Here is an 18738-nt window from a genome sequence, read left to right as displayed (position 1 = left end):
GGCTACGAGTCAGGTTTCGCATCGACCAACGTCCGCTCCACCAGGTTGGCACCAGCGGCTAACGTTGCCGCATCATCAGGCCCACCACGGCTTCTACTGACTCTTGCCGTAGATGCTTTCTAGCTCAGCGCAGACCGCGTCAGTAACCTCCTTTGTCGACGCCTTGCCTCCAAGATCGCGCGTGGCAATGCCTCGCTCCGTGATAATTTCCACGCTTTCCATGAGTCGCTTCGCAGCTTGCTCCTCGCCTAGCCATGCCAGCATCTCAGACGCTGTCCAAAAGGTTCCTACTGGGTTTGCGATACCCTTGCCGGTAATGTCGAAAGCCGAGCCATGAATCGGTTCGAACATGGACGGATGCTGGCGTGTGGGGTCCACTGGCAACACTTAGCATGGGCAATGGATGCAACCATGTGGAAATGAAAGATACGTACAGTTGCTGGTAGGAGCGATACCAATGGATCCTGCCAGCGCGGCTGCGAGATCGGAAAGAATATCCGCGTGCTGGACGAGTCAGCCAAAGCCGAGGTGAATGCCCCGTACGTTCTGTTTTACCCACCAAGTTTGTTGCAACTATCGTATCCAACGATTTCGGATCAAGTACCATCCGGCACGTCATGGCGTCGACGAGCATCTTGTCGCACTTTACATCGGGAAAGTCTTTCGCAACTTCAGCAGCAATCTCATCCCACATAACCATTCCGTTGCGCTGCGCGTTGCTCTTAGTAACGACTGTTATCTGCTTTCTCGGCCTGCTTTGAGCTGTTTCGAAGGCGAAGCGGATAAGTCTTTCCACACCATGGCGGGTGAAGATCGAGACCTCCGTAGCAGTCTCCCACTTCTGGCCTCTATGCGACCGGCCTCCTTGTCCTGCGTATTCACCTTCGGAATTCTCTCGTACAATCACCCAGTCTAGGTCGCCATGCTCTGCGTTACGCAAGGGCGATGATGTTCCCCGGAAGATCTTGGTGGGTCGCACATTCGCATACTGCTGGAAGGTCTGGCAGATCGCGAGCCGCAAGCCCCAGAGAGAGATGTGATCAGGTACATCTATTCGGGAATTCAGTCTCGATATCGCATACCATGCAGTAAATTGTACGTACCCGGGGCACCTACAGCACCAAATAGAATCGCGTCATGCTTCTTGAGCTTCTCTAGCCCTCCATCGGGGATATATTGGCCTGTCTTCTTGTAGGTCTCAGAACTCCAGTCGTAGTCTTCAAATTGCAGTCCGAATGTGCCGTCTAGCTGTGCCAACTTCTTCAGAACTTGTACGCCGGCATTGATGACTTCAGGGCCAATGCCATCGGCGCCCATAGTTGCAATAGAGTGTGTGCGCATGTTGGTGCTTGATGAATCGTTGTTTTTGGACAGGGAGTAACGGTTACCAGATGGCTGTAACTGGAGTAAGCACTTGACTTGATATCTTGTGAGGTTCTATGCGCATTATCTTTTAAGCCGACATAATCCGGACTAAGAAACCCCATATTCAGAGTTCGTACATGATGGGGTTGCCGATGATCTTGCCACTGGTGCGCTAGATGAGGGCAAGTGCGGGGGGAGGCGGACAAACAAAGTCCGACGCTCCCCAAACAATACCACCACAACCAGCACTCGATTTTATCCTGGCTCTTGAAACTATGTGAAATCCCAATGCTGCTCTTGATCGAACCAAAACGGGATATCGAAGCCAGAGAAAGGGTCTAGGCCGTTGGAGTATTCTGTAGATGAAGCGTCGGCGCCTTCCGTTCCGAGGAAGATGTTCCAGTAGCTATTGTGCTCAGGAAAAGTAGCATCGTGGTTCAGGTTACTCGTCGCACTGGAATCGAATGCTGCATTGTATGGAGGATACCGCGCGTCATGCGGAGGGGCGATATTATTCCTCCTTTGCCTACCAACTTGATCTGGCTCGTCGTTGCAGGTAGGTAATGATTGCTCGTGCAGGCTTGAACGTACGTTCAATTCACCTTTTTGAGCAAGGGCTGCATCTCCAGCGACCTCTGAGTCGTATCTAGAAACCATTTGAGTAGAACCCTGCAGCATTCGAGCCCGTAAGTCGCGAATGGCCGCCGAGCTTGCTTCAGGCCAAGCACTGCCGCGTAGTGTGAGGTGTTGAAGTATGTCGAGACTCTTATCTGCGAATCTTGATTGCACATGTTAGTTGAGGTAATACAATTTCGACCTATTGATTACCTTGTGACGACGCTGTGATCAATACGGTCCTCGTGGGCGGCGTAGAACATGATGAATGTGCTGATCCATACAGCCCAGGTGCAGGAGGGCCAAAGGAGAGCCAATTGGTCATGATTCGTTTGGGGCCCGTTTTTGCCCTGGATAGCGGTGTGCAAGGTATTGATGATGCTACGCGCAGAACTGATGCACTGTTGTAAGGCGGCATTGTAAGCGACATCTTTACTACCGGTGGCTAAGACGGGACGATACAGCGAGATAATCAACTCGTGTCTAAGCAGTGTCAACACTATAGTCGCGTAAGGAGAAGCGCCACATCGGCTGTCCGGTTCGATGTAGTTCTCAACATCGTTCCACCATTGGCCAAGTTTAGCTATGATTGATGTCGCTCGGTCAGGATCATTCTGGACGTAGTGTAGCGACTTGTTGCGCAATTCGATGATTTCGCCACGCAGCCTGGCTTGCTGGGCAACCAGGTGCAGCAGGTGGAGTTCACGACCTACCACATGTTAGATGTGTCACGAAAGTACATGGTCTAACTCACAAGGGTCCACTCGCGCCTGTTGATGGTGTTCCGTGAGGGGAAAGCAGACATCAATATCGTCATCAGGCAGGCCGAGCGGAAGGCCCATGGATTGGGAAAGGAACCGATCAATGGTATAGAGTGACCAAAACACGCGTTGTCGAAGCTGTTTCGTGCTTGATGTGAAGGTCGAAAATCTGGCTGGGCATCGATGAAGACCTAGCTGCACAGCCATCCGCATAATGAGCCCCCCAAGACGGGAGGCGGCGTTTAAGCGAAGCATAGAAACTAAGAAGAGCTGCACACTGAGTGCGGCTTGTAGTGTAAGTATTGTCGTGGGACGAGAAAGTATTGTCCGGAGACTATCTACAGCAGCATCATACGATAGAAAGACGATACAGGCAGGATGTCGAGTACGCGGTAGCCCTGGCGATTGTCGATGGTCTGCAAGCGAGATGGACATGATCGAACGCACTATCACCAGCTGTAGGTCCTCTGAAGCGCCATGATCGGGAAAGCCATTTCTTGCACAGCAGTCGAAATACTCCAGGACGGTCGGGGCGTGCAGGAAGGGGTAGAACGGATGCCAATTGGCAAAATAGCTCCCAGAAAAAGTGACCAGGTCACGAAATGATATGCGAGAAGTCTGACTGTGTGAGAACTCAGCTTCTCGCCATAAGTGTCCAGAGGAATTCGGTTGCACTAGAGAGAGATGATCGTCTTCGCCTGGTACGATGTCGCTGCCGGGCGTTTCGCCGTCTGTAGGCACTGCAGAGCGTCGGATCGCACCATAGACTGACCTAATGAAGAAGATGCCGCTGGCACTGCCCATGAAGCCCGTGAACTTGTCACCAGGGACGCTTCGCATCAAGCCTACCTCCCGAGCAGGCTGTGCTAATGTTCGCCGTCGCTTCGCAGGCGGGTGGGTGTCCACGAAGACCTCGGATGGCGCGTCTCCATCTTGACCACGTGCCATGACCGCGATCATGCCCAGTGATATCAAAAAGCGATATGGTGCTATATTCGATGATTGTTGGTGCTGACCTGATAGGGTTGGTGAAAGCGCTGAATATGTAACATCGAGGCGGAATGACGGAGAGAATCAGGCGCGCAAGCAGTCTGATACTGCGTACTTCATCACCTGTGAAGCGCATACGTCGTCACGCAGAGCGATGACAATGCCAGTGGTGGGCGGAAAAAACGCGAAAGTGCAGCGGCAGCGGCATTGACGGCGACCGTGCAAACCTCGGCGAGCTCCGCAGCTGACTTGGCGTGCCTGACGCGTGCAGCGTACCCTCGCCCATTTCATCGCAACCTCACGTCACGCATGGCACCACGGAAGTAATGTCTTCGGCAACTCTTGATGCCGCTGTCGGGCGTCAGCTACCCACCAGGGTTAGCAAGGCGTGTGAGAGGTGCCGTCGCAACAAGAGCCGAGTCAGTCACGCCCTCCCACCGCCTGTCACGCGCGCCGCAGACTGAGCAAATTCAAGTGCGACACATCGCGCCCCTGCGCGCTCTGTATCCGAGCAAACGTCGAATGTATCGTAAGCAATGTCGAGGTTCCACGCGCATCGAAGAGGAGACGCACCCAAGGCCCTTCCCGCGAAGCTTCGCATGAGCAACCACAGGCACCAGTTCAGCATCACGAGGACCTGCATCAAGCGACAGACCCGGAAAGCAACAGTCGCGATGAGAGCAGACGTGTCAGCATCGCGGAAGGCGAAGCGAACTCAGCCATGGACATTGCACACCAGATATACAGACTAGGAAGTCAGCCAACATTAAACCGGACAACATCAGCCATACCGGGCGGCAATGTATATGGCAGAGCCTCAACATCTCGTTTAGATCGTACCCAGAGACGCCCTACAGCGGCCGTTCTCGGTCATCCCCTTCCGCCAATCGACACGATGCGAGCACTCTTGGAAGAGTACTTCGACTCGGTCCATTGGTTTAGCTTGGTCATCTATGAGCCAAGATTTCGGGCAAAGTTTGACTCTATCAAGGACGGCTATGCCTACCCCTCGCAAAAATCATTCCTCCTCCTCTTATCTACAGTTGTGGGAATGGGAGCATGGTACAAGTCTCACAAGAAGGACGTGGATCCAGACTTTCCAGACGAGGATTGGCACGCCTGGTCGCAATCCCTCGTTCAAGGTGCGGGTTCCCAATTGGCTGAACTGATGGACCAGAGTACCATTTCGTCTGTTCAGACGTGTATCTTGCTCGGCTCCTACTACGTCTACCATGGGAAGCCTAACCTATCTTTTGCGTTACTGGGCGCGACCATTCGAACTGCACAAGCCATCGGCCTTCACCGCCAACCGCTACGAGGTGACCCTCACTATGTCGAAGAGAGGAAAAGAGTCTGGTGGACTATATACACATGGGATCGGTAGTGCATCCCTACCCGAAGATCCGAAGAACCTCAGTACCGAATGCGAGATTTTTCGTACACTGTAGCAACATTGACTAACTTGATTAGGTTTGCTTCCATTACGTACGGACGGCCCATTGGCATCAACGAGAAAGACTGCAATACACACCATCCGATCGACGTATGCGAGTCGCCCTACTTCAGAAGGACGAACCCCTTAGAAGCCGACTTAACCATATGTTACTCGTCCTACCAACGTGAGCTCAACAAACTCTACCTTATTGCGTCACCCATTATCGAGACCATCTTCGGGATGCGGGCCGTGGGACCCAACGAACGACCGAGCGGGCCACAATACACTGATCAAATCACGGAAGTGACGGAGAAGCTTTGGGCGTGGCGCCGCCGTCTGCCGCCTCATCTTCTACTCGACATGGCCTCCGACTGCAGTATTGACCAATCACGCACCGCACGGGTGCACCAGCTGCAGGCATTGTCTCTTCAGCTTACATTCGACAACCTACTCATCATCTTCAATCGCCCGTTAATCGCAAAACAAGTGGACCACCTCATCAGGACGCAACCGGAAAGCGGACATGGTAACGCACTATCTCCGGCAAGTCTTACGAATACCGAATCACCATTCCATGCGGTTCATGAGTCCAGCCCGCTCAACAGAAGCCACATGTCAAGCACGGAGCAATGGTGGGACGCCGCGTTGAGAACATCAAAGGTGACTGAATTACCACGGCTTTCTCAGCTAGCCACTGATAGCCACCTGGTAGCTTTCTTGGCTATCAATCTGTTCAACTCCGCCATCGTCATGGCTGTGTTGGCGCTGTCTGATCCACTCTCGGACAGGGCACAGGAAGTGAAAAGGACCATCACACGCATATTTCGCTTGCAAGAGCTACTCGGCAAGAGGACACAGCTCTCGATGCAGAGTAATGCGGTCCTCAAAGACGTCATCCAGATGCTACTGCGCAGAGAAGCAGATGCTATCTTTGGCGAGAGCGACATGACAAGATCGCACACCGGGACGGCGCAGATGTCTGTCGAAGATACTCTTCGTCTGCCGACGCAACTGCCACCGAGTGGACACAACAGACAGCAACAGAGTACAGTGGACAGCATGCAGCGCGTTCACGAGAGCATGGCGTCGGTACAGAGAGGTAAGACTGATGCATTCCCGAAGCTGCGTACCAATCTAATCACATACTTTTCCCAGTGTTTCCCGCCGCCCTCGACAGCGTCTCCCATGACGACACAGCCTATGTCCCGCAATGGGGCACGAACGAAGGTGGTATGGATCACTTGCCTAGCGAACACAATGATTGGACAAATGCTAGCACCCGGGACTTCAACCTCGAAGGCGAGCTGGACTGGATCAGCGATGACAATGGTGTTGATGTTACTGGCAACGGCCTATACTGGTTCTGGGATTCTGTCTGGAACGAGCCACAATTCTAGCTGTTACATCACAAACATCTTTTGACGGGCACGCGTCTCAATTCGAGCAATTTTATTATTGCGATACGTATTCAGCGCATCACAGACTAGAGCCTCGGGAGATCAGGCACACGCCTTTGCTGCTCGGCGCGACCCTCTGCGAACGCCCTGTCGATGCCTGGTCCATATATGAGCGACTTGATGCCGACTCTATCCGCAACATTCTTAAAAGCCCGTTCCGCATCTGAGAATGCGAACTCATGAGTAATAAGACTATCCAGCTGAACACGGTTGGATTCTAATAGCTGGATGGCAAGCTTGTAGTCTCCTGGCCCGTATCGAAAGCTGCCTTTGAGCGTAGCTTCTTTGTCGCAAATCTGACCGATTGGAAATGCGATCTTGGGAGGGCCCAGCCCAGCTTGAACGAAGACTCCGCCGCGTTTCAATGCAGCTACACCACAGTTGATGCATGCCTCTGCTCCCGTTGCATCGATCACAACATCAAACCCTGTAGCCAGCCCAGCCTTCTCCAAAACTTTCTGAGCATTCGCTTCTGGAGATCCAGCTTCCATCATATATACGTCATCGGCACCGAAGTCAGTCGCAAAGTTCAGCCTGGGGGCCACTGCATCAACAACCACGACTTTCGCTGCGCCAAAAGCCTGTGCAACAGCAGAGCACAACAAGCCTATGGGCCCAGCTCCGAAAACCGCCATAGACCTGCCCTGAAGATTTCCGGCGAGCCCGCAACAATGCACCGCTATGCTCAGCGGCTCCACGAGGGCACCTTCACGGAAGGATATGTGTGACGGCAGCTTGTAGCAGCATTCTTCGGGTAGACAGTAGAAGGTCGATAACGTGCCGTTGTAGGGAGGGGTAGCAGCGAACTGCATCGATTCGCATAGGTTATATCGACCGCTTCGACATGTCTCGCATGTGTTGCATCCTACGCCAGGTTCCAATGCGACGCGATCGCCCACGGACAGCCCTTTGACATCTGATCCGCAGGCATCGACGATACCAGCAGACTCATGGCCGAGGGTGATTGGGGTTTCGACCACATATCTGCCTATGCGCCCATGCTGCGAGTAGTGCAACTATGTAGCATCAATATTCAGTGAACATGTCAGACTACAGCGGGCATTACATACGTCAGAACCACACAGACCGGTAACCACAACCCTCACACGAACATGCCTGGGAGTGGGAAGGCTTGGAATTGGCCCATCCTCGTATGAGAACTGCCTGGATGGGCTCAGAACGAAGGACGTGTTGATTGGCGCTTTGAGTTGATCCTCCAGCAACGTCAAAGACTCGGAGGAGTTACTGGGTTCGTGAACGTCAGGGGAAGAAGACATGACTGCGAAACACAGTGTACGGCAGTGATTAGAACCAATGTCTCCATCTCAGTGACCTGGCTATATCACCGGCCAGGCATCATTCCCCGAGTGCGAGAGCGACTGCAGTACGGTTCCGGCGGCTCATGCAGGCTGCTGACCTTCCGATGCTCATCAGCCGGAGCCGCCAGCTCGGACCTTTTCTGCCCCAGCACCGGTTCCGCGGCTCAAGAGCAGAGCGCTCCTGATTGGCCGGGAAGCCACGCCCTAGCGGTACAGAGTTGATCAACTTCTCGAGCGACACACTAGCATATGCCGACCAAATTTCTTCGCTGCAGGGCCAACGTTAGGATCGGAACCGTAACATGGCCTGACTACACGCAATGATGCCGAATGCGCTCCACTGCGAAAATCTGGGGACGATAAAGCTGTCAGGCTTCCCCAGATTTCTCCATCATCCCACAGCATCTTCTCCGCGTGCTCGATAACGCATACCATTTCCACACGACTATCTTGCTCTTTATTCGTTGGAAGTATGGCTGTCCGCAGTAATTCAGTCGCCAGTCAGAGCGCCAACATTCAGCAGCGTGCCTCGCAAATAGCTGGACAGGTTGCGGCTGAACAGGGATGGCTCGAAAGCAAACTGAAGCCGACGAAGATCACAGCTAGATATCCCATCAAGGGCAAGGCCTTGTTGTTCGCAACATGCGGCTTTGGTAGTCTCGGTGATGCTTTGTTCGGTTACAACTCCGGTATGTTTGGGCTTTCACATGATCGGGAAGAAGAACTGACTCCGCCAGGTATCATGTCTGGCCTATTGGTCAACCCGGTCTTCGTTAGACGTTTCTTCAGCGACTACGGTGGCGCAGATGGCAGTACCGCAGCCGTGAATCCTTCCATAACAGGAATATCCGTTGCCTGCCTACAAGCCTCCGCTGCTGTGGGTGCTCTTATCGCAGGACGTCTCGGAGACATGATCGGTCGCAAGCGTACTGTCCGCCTCGGTGGTCTGATCTATTTCCTCTCGGCTTTCATCCAAATCTTCGCTCCAGGGTTCGCAACTTTTGTCGTCGGGCGCACGATCCAAGGATTCGGAGTCGGCTTCTTGTCAATGACAGTCCCCATCATCCAAACTGAGATAGCAGCACCCCACGCTCGAGGTCTCATGGTCGGCATCGAATACACATGCCTGATTGCAGGTTACATGTTGTCTTGCTGGGTCGACTACGGCTTCCACTTCATGCTTCCAGACGCGCTGTCTTGGCAGGGGCCATTCATCATCCAGATCATTCTCTCGTTCATCTTGGTCGTCATGTCATTCTTCCTCCCGGAAACTCCAAGGTGGTTAGCCAACAACGGTTTCATGCAAGAAAGCCTTCAAACAGTCGCAGACCTTCACTCCAGCGGCGATACCGACGCCCCGCACGTCCAAAAGGTCTTCTTAGAGATTCAGGAGGCCGTTGTCTACGAAGCTGAACTCGGTAAAGCCGGATGGATGGAGATGTTCACCCGCTACCGCAAACGCACCATCGTGGGCATCACAGTCCAGATGTTCGCCCAACTAAACGGCATAAACATAATATCTTTCTACCTCCCCTCCACCCTTTCTAGCGCCGGCTTCTCAGACGAGAAATCCCTTCTCTACACCGCTGCCAATGCGCTCCCTTATACCGCAGCTACCATCGCTACCTGGTGGTTAGCCGACCGCTGGGGCCGCAAGCCGCTCCTCATCCTTGGCGGCGTCCTGATGGCTGCCCTTCTCGGCATCGTGTGCGCCTTCACAGAAGCTTCTATGCCCATTATGACCCGCGCAAACGGCCAATTCGCTTTCATCATGCTCTATAACATCGTTTACGGCTTCACCTGGGGTCCAATGCCGTGGCTGCTACCCGCGGAGATATTCCCGCTCCGTGGCCGCAGCAAGGGAATGGCGCTTGCGACGACGTCGAACTGGATCTTCAACTTCATCATCGGTATGGTTTCGCCAGACGCTTTTGCGGGTATTGGTGGGTACTTCTACCTTGTCATCGCGGGATTTTGTCTCTTCTCGGCCGGGCTGGCGCACTTTTACTATGTTGAAACGGCGAATCATTCTCTCGAGGAGATTGCGATTGCATTTGGCGATAGGGCTTTCGCAGATGGAGATGGAGAGGTTATGGAGAGTGTCAAGGCCCACGATGAGAAGATGCATAATGATAAGGTCTGAGGGGCTGTAGGTATCGAACAAACATGTAGTTCAAGCAAGCTTGGCGATATATTTCTCTAAGCTCAACCCGAGATTGACAACAAACTGCCACTGCGTGTTACCACGGAAGAACCTTGACCAAATGTTCAGCACAGCCAGGCCAAGCGCGAACGGCTCGCTGGGCACAGTCAAGAAACCATCGCCTTCTTCCGCATCTTCAAAGTCGATCACTGCATACGCTTCCTTGATGATACAGCGAACCCAGTGGAGAATGCGGTGCTCAGATCGCGACAACGACTCCTCGCGGAACGGTCGTGGGATAGAGCATAGCCATTTGCCGAGGAAGATGGCGCACTCAAAGCTCGATATAGCGTGTTGAACGCTCCAGAAGAACGCTTGGCTGCGCGCGACCCTGTCGATACCTAACCTGACGGGAATACTGAGTGCATGTGTCGAGTACAACAGGGCTGACAGTATGTTGTCGTTGCGCTCAATGTGTGGGAGGTTTGCTAGGCCGTTAGCTATGACGTCGGTGTCGCGCGACTCCAGATGGCGATACGGGCCTATATCGAGAGAAAGCCTCACGTAAGCTACCACCAACAGAGCGCTTGATGTGAAAGGAATAGGCCCACTCTCGTTGTTGGGATCTAGCATAGATTCGGGAGTTTGTTGCCAGAGAGATGTCCATGCGCGGAGAGCGCGGCTGATCACTTGCATCTCTGCAGCTGATATAGTTGCAGGCGACGTGGCGGGGAAGGAGAGTTCCCTGACCACGTGGATCCGCTGCAGTAGAGCATGAAGGAGGATGTAATTGCCAATCGGGCTGGGTATGGGGTGTACTAGTTCTGAAACATGTTAATGCACGTTCGATGGCTCTTCCAATAAAGTACCCTACCTTGATTTGCTGTTCCTTGCAAAAGTATCGACAATGCTTGTTGGAAAGACATGTGATCCTCGCGTCCATCGCGTTGTAGTGCTGCCCATTGTGCAGCACTACTGGCCTGCCAATCTGGTGTACAGCAAGGAAGTCGCAGATGGAGTTCGCTGCTCCAGAGCAGGGGATGGATGTTGTATGCAATACTATGCACGTTGATGTAACAAAAGGCCACGAGCTTTGTACGTCTGGACGACTCGCGCTGCACCCAGTTATCCCACATTGCTGCTCTAGAGGTCGAAATGTTCCTGGGCGGCTCCTCTTCTTTGAGACCAATATCTCGAAGCGACTGCACTAGAAGGCCCCGGAGTGCGAACGCTTGCTGAAGTAGGTCTTTCCTTTCCCATGTCGCGAATCCTACCAGAATCAGTAGGGTCTTGGCCATATCCAGAGGCGACCACGGTCCTGTGCGTCTGCTAGTGAAATGCACTTCCGGCGAGCATATGTTTGTAGAAGCGATGAAGGAAAGAGTTTGTGGGCCGAAATGCGACTCCTCCTGCCGTAGGCGTTCGAACACGATAGCTTTTGATACGCGAAAAAGACGCTCGGAGCTTCTTCGCTCGAAGCAATACTGTGCTCCAGCAGCGCACATGGCCAGTGTCAACTCCAAAGGCGAACATGATGGTTTGTAAGTTGGCGCGTGTATGAAAGGGAAGTGCGAATGGAAGCCACTGAAGAACGCGGTAATATACCTGGTCAGGGTATGTCGAGAAGGGATCTGGAAGTCGGATATGGGAGGGGAAAAGCTCTCAAGAAGCGATACCAGGAAATTGCGATGCTCATCCGTTACATTGTATGTCCCGTTTCTCGTTCTCTTCTCGCCATCATGCGTGTTGGATCGCAAATGGACCTCATCGTCAGCTGGGGCTGATGGCAACCACGTGCTGAAAGGCGTGCCGATATCCTCTGGACCTGGGGAGGAGGGCTGATTTTCTGGTTCTCGGGAGTGCCGCCGAGATTCCTGACGAGGTTCTCCTAGTCGCATCCAGTCAAAGTCGTACTCAGGCGTCCATTGAGCGGATAGGCCAACACCGTCGATGAAGTTTACAAAGTCACGGAAATCCTCAAAACCTTCGTCGCGATATGGCGGGGCCGGCTGAAGTTCTTGATAGGTAGGAGGAGGGTGTTGCAAATCAAGCTGGCTCGTGTGAACCTGCGGGACGAGATGCGCCTCGACGGCCCCAGCGCTGGGGACGTTCAAAGCGGGTGCGTCTATTGTCGTTGCTGTTTCAGTCGACGTTGTCGACTCTGCATCAGGGTTTCCGGCATGGTGCGTGATGCGCCAATGTCTAGTAAGCAGGTCACGCCGTGTGAACGCTTGTCCGCATCGACACGAGTACGGCTTCTCTCTAGTATCTATGGCGACATCAGTTCTTACGACGCCCTCATCGTGGAGTCACTTAGTTGAAGGCACGAACGTGTACGAGTATGGCGAATCAGATGCTCTGCTCGCTTGAAGCTTCTGGAGCAATGGGTGCAAACGTGAGCGAGTCCGTGCATGTGGTGTGAGAATTGTTGGAGTTGGAGGTGAATTGGAGCGAGGTGGGTCTTGGTCTTTACTTCAAGGTTTTGCCTTCGGCCAATTATGTCTGCGGGGTAAATAGCGCCGTGGTTAGCGCAAGGCGTATCTTCGGAGTAGGTGGAACGCTTACTCCAAGATAGCGGAACTCGACGGGATGGCCGCCGAACGTATCGCCGGCAGAACGTCGTGTCGGTAAGCTATCCCTTAAGCATTCATGAGTGCATTCATACGTGCATCAAGTCAATCAGTGAACGCGTATCTCGGTAGATTACGCTTTCACCGCCACATGATAGCAACATGGCATCACTGGCAAGATTACTCCCAGGCGTAGCAGTCATCACGGGCGCTGGAGGAACTGGTAGGTTGCTATCTGACGAAGTGTTGTAGTGCGATGCTCATGATGATCAGGTATTGGTGCGGCAGTGGCCAAGGGTTTCGCCCGTTCAGGCTGTTCGCGAATCGCCATCACCGACATCAACCCGAAGACGCTCGACCAGACCAAGGACGCTATCCTGAGCATTAATCCTTCCGCTCAGGTCTTCCAGCGAGCCGGCGACATCGCTGATGAGACGTTTGTCGACTCATTCAACGATGAGACCTTTTCCAAGTTCAAGAGGCTCGACTATGGGGTCAATTGCGCTGGCGTGCTTGGAGGCGATGTCATCAAAGCTGTGGAGATGACGACTGAACACTTTGATCGACTTAATGCTATCAACTATAAGGGGTCGTGGCTCAGTTGCCGTGCGCAGTTGAGGAACATGTTGAAGCAGAAGCCTCTTGATCAGCATCCCAAGCAGAGAGGTTCTATTGTCAACATCGCTAGTCAGCTCGGCATTGTAGCGAGGCCGGGTGCTGGTACGTTGATCGTTTCGTGATATGCAAAACCTCTGCTAATGAGCATTGCACAGCGGCATACTGCGCTTCAAAAGGTGCCATCATCAACATGACACGCGCGAATGCTATCGACTACTCCGATGATGGCATACGCGTGAATTGTGTTTGTCCTGGTGTTATTGAGACACCCATGACTACAACATCGCCAGCTATGGTGGAAGCATTGAAGCCGGCTATTGAGATAGCACCTATGAAGAGAATGGGTACGCCGGAGGAAGTCGCTGATGCAGTGCTTTTCTTGTGTTCGGCACAATCATCGTTCATTCAAGGGCATGCATTGGTTGTGGATGGCGGCTACACGATCAATTGATCAGAAAGATATCGCGATAATGGGACAGATTGCATGAATGACGAAGCAAATTTTCTGGAATTGTCACATATTCTACAGCTTCGTAGCAAGCTTCGCCTCTTGATCTTGCCGCGCGCCGATTTGTTTCCAATCGTTCGCCGACTCCCATGCAAAAGCCGCATCTAGTATCTTCTGCTCCTGCCAAAGGCCACCGACCAACTGCATACCAACAGGCAGGCTGATTTCCGGATCGACGCCTGAAGGAGCAAAGCCCACGGGAAGCGACATAGCCGGATGACCTGTCACGTCGAAGATGGCGGTGTTGATGGTAATGCCCATACTCGGCTTTAGCGCATCTATCGGCGCATCCTCCCCGCGCTTCCAATCGATGTTTGGTGGTGCTACAAAAGGCGTTGTCGGCATGACGATGAGATCGTACTCTTGAAATAGCTTCTCATATGAGTCGCGGAGCTGTTGAGCCACATTCATGGTCTTCGCATAAAGACCTGGGTAGTTCTGCATCAGCGAAAGACCGTTGATCATGGTATTTTTCGTAGAAGGGAAGAGCTTTTGGAAAGTTTCGTTTGTCCATGGTTGCCGTGCTGCTTCGTAGGCAGTTGAGAAAAGTCCTCTCCGACCGTGCGCGTATCCCAACATGCTGAAGGTACCTGCGATTCGCTGTTGGATGGTCCATATAGCTGGCCCTTCTAGATGAAGGGGTAATGAGACCTCTTCGACGGTAGCACCTAGTCTTTGGAAGGACTGCACGGCTTCTCTCACGGTTGATTTGACGTCTTCGTTGACGAGGCGGTGCTCAAAGCCTTCTTTGAGAACACCAATCTTCATTCCTGCGACCGAGCTTTGAAGGCGTTTCGCGTACTGCTTAGACCCATGAATTGGTGCACCAAGTGTACGGTCATCGTAGTCATCCCTTCCGCCGACTGCATCAAGACACAAAGCGACGTCGCGAACAGATCTCGCTATAGGCCCAGCGTGATCACTGACAGCATCACCACTGGATATACCAGTGTAAGGGACCAAACCGTGTGTTGGTTTCAGTCCTACACCTGGTGTACACTATCAGCTATGTACTACCACAAGGTATGATGTGCAGCTTGATGGTGTACTTACAACCGCAGAAAGATGATGGGACGCGAATGCTTCCGCCTTGATCGGCACCAATGGCGATGTCTACCAGACCGCCACCAACTACTGCACAGCCACCAGACGTACTGCCACCAGCCGAGTATCCTCTCGCATAAGGATTATGAACGGTACCTTGCGCTGAAGTGAATGACGATGTTGAGTTGCAGAAGTTCTCACATATCGTCGTCCCCACGATGTTAGCACCAGCATCTAATGCCCGGGTGACTACGGTGGCGTCGGAATCGGGCGTCCAAGCAGGGATGGCGTCTGTCCCGAAAAACTGCGGTACTCCGGCTACTGCAATGTTGTCTTTGAGACATACTGTCTTTCCTTGTAGGAGTTCTCCTTGCGGGTTGCCACGTATTTGGAACTTATGTGCCCAAGCATTACCGAAATCCTGCTCTTCTGCTGGTGGTCGACGAATTTGGCCTCGTGGGTATCTCTCGGTCTCCGCATGTGATGCGTAGTCTGGGAGTTGGAGTACGTGCTCAGCGACGTCATGAACCGCAGCCAGTAATTGGTGATAGTCCCGAGATTCGTGTGCTGGTATACCATTGGTGATGCCAATGCTTTGCAGTACCGATTCTGCATCGCCAACCCGTACAAGATCCTCACTGTAATACAGTCAACATGCGCCCAATTTTCGTTCGAATGACAGGGCGTTTAGTACTAACTTTAGAGGCGAGTCGAAAAAGACAGACATGATGATCAAGGAGTAGCGACCGTGTGAATTAGGTACCGCGAAACCTACAGTCAATATAAGAATTTGCTGAACGGTGTACTATGCCGCGATACTTTGACCATATTCAGGTAGATGAGATGTTCTTACGTACCCTATGACCAATGGTGAGCAAGTGGGTCAACGGTCCCACAAAACAGACTAAGAGATCACGCCTGAGGCTCTCCAAATGACCCCAACTCGTGGCGAACTCGATTCGATAACGTACCAGAAAATACCTAGAGCCTCGCATTTGAGGGTTCGCATTGCTGAGTTCCACAACGTCAGGCCAAATTCCAAAAGACACGTAATATTAGTCTGCTCGCAGGAACAAGCTCATCTCCGGACGAACGGAGGCTCACCCTTTCATATTGATGACTATTCGGCCTTTCATAGACGCATGCTGATATCTTTCAATGAGGCTGGGTATCTCCGTAAACCCCAAAACGGTCAGATGAGACGAGATGCCATGCTTAGCTACGACCTTGAGCATGGACTCAACTTCCTCCGCACTAGCGACATAGTTGCCCTTTATGGTGAGTTCATGGAACACCATAGCTTCTGAATCGAACTTCCAGCTGTCTTTTGGTAATCCAAGCGGAACCATAACACCGCCGTTGCCCAGTTGCTGAAGACACCAGGCGTTGGCTGGTATCGAATCTGTGCATACTACGATGCCAGCGAGACCTTCGTTTGAAGTAAACTCTAGTATCTTCTCTTCGGCGCCCTCGGCGCTGGAGTCCATGACTAGATCAGGTCTCAAGTGGTTGGGCAAGTCGAGCGCAAGCTGACGGCCTTGTTCACGGTTGTCCATGGCTATTGTCCGGTAACCAAGGGCTTTGGCAAATTGTATTCCAAGCTGCCCAAGACCTCCAATACCTACTACGGCTACGGCATCGCCTGGCTGGACCTGGGGACTAAGCTTTCGCAACGCGCCCCATACCGTCGCCTTTTCATACCGTTAGCGATGATGTCGTGCAAACGAAGTCGACAAGAGATGGACCTACCCCAGCGCACATCAAAGGCGCTCCCTGTTCGAAAGAAACCCCATCAGGGAGGTGCACAGTAGTGTTCGGATCGGCCAGCATGTAGTCTGCGAACGCGCCGTCGTGTTTGAAGCCAGCTACAATTCTGTTCTGGCAGAAGCGCGGATCAGGACGTTTCGCTCGTCGTCCATGCTGTCGACACCCTGCGCACTGTCCGCAAGCATTCTTGTAATTGAGAACGCCAACGCGATCTCCAACCTTCCATGAGCCTTGCACGTTCGCGCCAATCCGCACGATCTTGCCGGCCGGCTCGTGCGAAGGAATCATGGGAAGGGGCGCCGGAAATTGACCACTCCAGACCTGAAGGTCCGAGTGACAGAAGCCGGCTGCGTAAACTTCAACGAGAAGGTCATTGTCTCCGCATTGAGGTACAGCTCGCTCACATAGCTGATACGATTTCTCATACTGATGTACTTTGTTAGATATAATTCCATAGGTTTGTATGACGTCATCCTACCTCTACGATCTGTGCGGCGCGCATCTTATCAGGCATGTTCGTAATTAACCACAAATGTACTCAAAGCTGCGCGCTGCGTTATTACAGTCAGCACCCTGGTTATCGTCATCGTAACTTTGTGCGAACGCGTCTTGGAGAGTGTAGGACCGTTTTCGGATGTTGCTGGAGACGAGATTTGGAGGTGGTTGGGGTCGACGATAAGGCCAAGCGAGGGGCAGCTGAGGGGCAGCTGGCGCATCCCATGACGAAATGGACAAGCGCGCCGTCGGTCCAGCATCATTCTACTGCTGATTACCCCGCCATAGCTTCAGGTTCGGCATCATGGCATTAAGAGGAAGTAGTCCCGTGTTGGCGGTTGGGTCTGACTGTTCTTACACGAATCCATCCGACCGACAGCTCTTCGATTGATCCGATCAAGCATCTCACCAAACCATCATCTCTCATTCCATACAGCTATCATGGGCAAGAAGCGCGTTCTCATTTCGTACGGTATCGATGTAGATGCGGTATGTGGATGGCTTGGGTCGTATGGCGGGGAAGACAGCACCAGCGACATATCGCGTGGTCTGTTTGCTGGCACGGTTGGTACGCAACGCCTCTTGAAGATGTTCAAGAAATACGACATCAAGACCACATGGTTCATTCCAGGTCATAGTCTGGAGACATTCCCGGAAGATATGGCAGCAGTACGCGACGCTGGACATGAGATAGGCCTACACGGTTACAGTCATGAGAACCCAGTCGATATGAGCATGGAGCAGCAACGGGACGTGCTGGACAAGACATATCGCATGTTGACTGAGTTTGCTGGCAAGCCTCCCCGAGGAAGCGTTGCGCCATGGTAATATTCTGAATACCACTGCAGACTGTACGCTGACTGTTTCGGTAGGTGGGAAACAAGCCGCGAAGGTGCCGAGTTGCTGCTTTCGTACGGCATTGAGTACGACCACAGCATGAGCCACCACGACTGTCAACCCTACTATTTGAGAACAGGAGATACCTGGACCAAGATCGACTACGAGAAGAAGGCCAAGGACTGGATGAAGCCACTCGTTGCAGGTCAACAGACTGGTCTAGTTGAGATTCCAGCCAACTGGTACCTCGATGTAAGTATGAATGCTACTAGCATATGATACATCACTCACACTGGACGGTAGGACTTGCCACCTCACATGTTCATCAAGGCATCACCAAACAGCCATGGCTTCGTGAATGCGCGAGATACCGAGGATCTTTGGAGGGACCATTTCGACTACTTCTACCGTGAATACGACGAGTTCATCTTCGTAAGTAATCCAACCCCGCCAGAGGGCTTCGTCTAACCCTCCTGCAGCCCATCACAATCCACCCTGATGTATCTGGACGACCACATCTGCTCTTGATGCACGAGAGGTTGATTGAGCACTTCAAGAAGCACGAAGGCGTTGAGTTTGTGACGATGGAGGAGATGGCGGATGAGTTCAGGAAGAAGAACCCGCCGCCCGAGGGAGCGCTCATGCCCGCCGAAGCAGGACTCAAGTTGAAAGAGGCACCAATTAACTAGATAAATTGATGTCATTTCTGATTGTTCGACTTTGCTTCTTTTTTCGCAGATCGTCCAATGCAGATGGTAGCGAAGATGCATCGCAGCAGCACCTAATGCGAACTACGAGCTAGCTGTCACTTTAG

General features: G+C 52.7%; 10 protein-coding genes across 10 annotated transcripts; 4 read left to right on the top strand and 6 right to left on the bottom strand.

Moving 5' to 3' along the window:
- Positions 1-77: 77 nt before the first annotated feature.
- Positions 78-1489, bottom strand: BKA58DRAFT_228017 (uncharacterized protein). Its single transcript, XM_046166414.1, has 4 exons — positions 1104-1489; positions 560-1050; positions 435-504; positions 78-377 (listed from the first exon to the last, which is right to left on the bottom strand). Exons 1-4 carry the CDS (start codon positions 1339-1341, stop codon positions 94-96), a joined length of 1083 nt encoding a protein of 360 aa, XP_046022768.1. The 5' UTR covers positions 1342-1489; the 3' UTR covers positions 78-93.
- A 149-nt stretch (positions 1490-1638) lies between these two features.
- On the bottom strand, positions 1639-3689 carry BKA58DRAFT_320725 (fungal-specific transcription factor domain-containing protein; the record flags this gene model as incomplete). Its single annotated transcript, XM_046167778.1, has 3 exons — positions 1639-2143; positions 2194-2689; positions 2735-3689. 3 exons carry the CDS (start codon positions 3687-3689, stop codon positions 1639-1641), a joined length of 1956 nt encoding a protein of 651 aa, XP_046022767.1.
- Positions 3690-4019: 330 nt separating this feature from the next.
- BKA58DRAFT_227990 (putative Zn(II)2Cys6 transcription factor) lies at positions 4020-6606 on the top strand. Its single transcript, XM_046166413.1, has 4 exons — positions 4020-4150; positions 4207-5111; positions 5202-6265; positions 6322-6606. The coding sequence occupies exons 1-4, from the start codon at positions 4058-4060 to the stop codon at positions 6561-6563; spliced, it is 2304 nt and encodes a 767-aa protein (XP_046022766.1). The 5' UTR covers positions 4020-4057; the 3' UTR covers positions 6564-6606.
- A 12-nt stretch (positions 6607-6618) lies between these two features.
- BKA58DRAFT_227972 (chaperonin 10-like protein) lies at positions 6619-8157 on the bottom strand. Its single transcript, XM_046166412.1, has 2 exons — positions 7694-8157; positions 6619-7639 (listed from the first exon to the last, which is right to left on the bottom strand). The coding sequence occupies exons 1-2, from the start codon at positions 7898-7900 to the stop codon at positions 6650-6652; spliced, it is 1197 nt and encodes a 398-aa protein (XP_046022765.1). The 5' UTR covers positions 7901-8157; the 3' UTR covers positions 6619-6649.
- A 257-nt stretch (positions 8158-8414) lies between these two features.
- On the top strand, positions 8415-10085 carry BKA58DRAFT_413476 (general substrate transporter; the record flags this gene model as incomplete). Its single annotated transcript, XM_046172422.1, has 2 exons — positions 8415-8631; positions 8680-10085. 2 exons carry the CDS (start codon positions 8415-8417, stop codon positions 10083-10085), a joined length of 1623 nt encoding a protein of 540 aa, XP_046022764.1.
- A 20-nt stretch (positions 10086-10105) lies between these two features.
- BKA58DRAFT_390212 (C2H2 transcription factor-like protein) lies at positions 10106-12548 on the bottom strand. Its single transcript, XM_046170822.1, has 3 exons — positions 12417-12548; positions 10960-12354; positions 10106-10909 (listed from the first exon to the last, which is right to left on the bottom strand). The coding sequence occupies exons 1-3, from the start codon at positions 12496-12498 to the stop codon at positions 10116-10118; spliced, it is 2271 nt and encodes a 756-aa protein (XP_046022763.1). The 5' UTR covers positions 12499-12548; the 3' UTR covers positions 10106-10115.
- A 91-nt stretch (positions 12549-12639) lies between these two features.
- Positions 12640-13760, top strand: BKA58DRAFT_227918 (uncharacterized protein). Its single transcript, XM_046166411.1, has 3 exons — positions 12640-12878; positions 12929-13375; positions 13429-13760. The coding sequence occupies exons 1-3, from the start codon at positions 12818-12820 to the stop codon at positions 13722-13724; spliced, it is 804 nt and encodes a 267-aa protein (XP_046022762.1). The 5' UTR covers positions 12640-12817; the 3' UTR covers positions 13725-13760.
- Positions 13761-13796: 36 nt separating this feature from the next.
- Positions 13797-15552, bottom strand: BKA58DRAFT_461830 (amidase signature domain-containing protein; the record flags this gene model as incomplete). Its single annotated transcript, XM_046174822.1, has 3 exons — positions 13797-14770; positions 14835-15463; positions 15524-15552. 3 exons carry the CDS (start codon positions 15550-15552, stop codon positions 13797-13799), a joined length of 1632 nt encoding a protein of 543 aa, XP_046022761.1.
- Positions 15553-15925: 373 nt separating this feature from the next.
- Positions 15926-17106, bottom strand: BKA58DRAFT_442599 (alcohol dehydrogenase GroES-like domain-containing protein; the record flags this gene model as incomplete). The annotated part of the gene is made up of 3 exons (XM_046173916.1): positions 15926-16516; positions 16575-17018; positions 17071-17106. The coding sequence occupies 3 exons, from the start codon at positions 17104-17106 to the stop codon at positions 15926-15928; spliced, it is 1071 nt and encodes a 356-aa protein (XP_046022760.1).
- A 422-nt stretch (positions 17107-17528) lies between these two features.
- Positions 17529-18613, top strand: BKA58DRAFT_404368 (uncharacterized protein; the record flags this gene model as incomplete). Its single annotated transcript, XM_046171836.1, has 4 exons — positions 17529-17911; positions 17960-18176; positions 18228-18356; positions 18404-18613. The coding sequence occupies 4 exons, from the start codon at positions 17529-17531 to the stop codon at positions 18611-18613; spliced, it is 939 nt and encodes a 312-aa protein (XP_046022759.1).
- Between the last annotated feature and the right edge of the window lie 125 nt (positions 18614-18738).

The sequence above is a fragment of the Alternaria rosae genome (genome assembly GCF_020736505.1).
Source record: "Alternaria rosae strain MPI-PUGE-AT-0040 chromosome Unknown BKA58scaffold_8, whole genome shotgun sequence".
NCBI lineage: Eukaryota > Fungi > Ascomycota > Dothideomycetes > Pleosporales > Pleosporaceae > Alternaria > Alternaria rosae.
This window is presented reverse-complemented; position numbering and strand designations above follow the sequence as displayed.

Excerpts from the sequence above, each read along its gene's own strand:
- BKA58DRAFT_228017 (XM_046166414.1), bottom strand. The coding sequence starts at position 1,341 with ATGCGCACACACTCTATTGCAACTATGGGCGCCGATGGCATTGGCCCT. Across the intron at positions 1,051-1,103 it reads TGGTGCTGTAGGTGCCCCGG|ATGTACCTGATCACATCTCT; the intron begins GTACGTACAATT and ends ATTCCCGAATAG. Across the intron at positions 378-434 it reads TATCGCTCCTACCAGCAACT|TGGACCCCACACGCCAGCAT; the intron begins GTACGTATCTTT and ends AAGTGTTGCCAG.
- BKA58DRAFT_227918 (XM_046166411.1), top strand. The coding sequence starts at position 12,818 with ATGGCATCACTGGCAAGATTACTCCCAGGCGTAGCAGTCATCACGGGC. Across the intron at positions 12,879-12,928 it reads CACGGGCGCTGGAGGAACTG|GTATTGGTGCGGCAGTGGCC; the intron begins GTAGGTTGCTAT and ends CATGATGATCAG. Across the intron at positions 13,376-13,428 it reads TGTAGCGAGGCCGGGTGCTG|CGGCATACTGCGCTTCAAAA; the intron begins GTACGTTGATCG and ends AGCATTGCACAG.
- BKA58DRAFT_227990 (XM_046166413.1), top strand. The coding sequence starts at position 4,058 with ATGTCTTCGGCAACTCTTGATGCCGCTGTCGGGCGTCAGCTACCCACC. Across the intron at positions 5,112-5,201 it reads ACTATATACACATGGGATCG|GTTTGCTTCCATTACGTACG; the intron begins GTAGTGCATCCC and ends TAACTTGATTAG. Across the intron at positions 6,266-6,321 it reads CATGGCGTCGGTACAGAGAG|TGTTTCCCGCCGCCCTCGAC; the intron begins GTAAGACTGATG and ends TACTTTTCCCAG.
- BKA58DRAFT_390212 (XM_046170822.1), bottom strand. The coding sequence starts at position 12,498 with ATGCACGGACTCGCTCACGTTTGCACCCATTGCTCCAGAAGCTTCAAG. Across the intron at positions 12,355-12,416 it reads GATTCGCCATACTCGTACAC|ATACTAGAGAGAAGCCGTAC; the intron begins GTTCGTGCCTTC and ends ATGTCGCCATAG. Across the intron at positions 10,910-10,959 it reads GCAAGGAACAGCAAATCAAG|AACTAGTACACCCCATACCC; the intron begins GTAGGGTACTTT and ends AACATGTTTCAG.
- BKA58DRAFT_227972 (XM_046166412.1), bottom strand. The coding sequence starts at position 7,900 with ATGTCTTCTTCCCCTGACGTTCACGAACCCAGTAACTCCTCCGAGTCT. Across the intron at positions 7,640-7,693 it reads CCGGTCTGTGTGGTTCTGAC|TTGCACTACTCGCAGCATGG; the intron begins GTATGTAATGCC and ends GATGCTACATAG.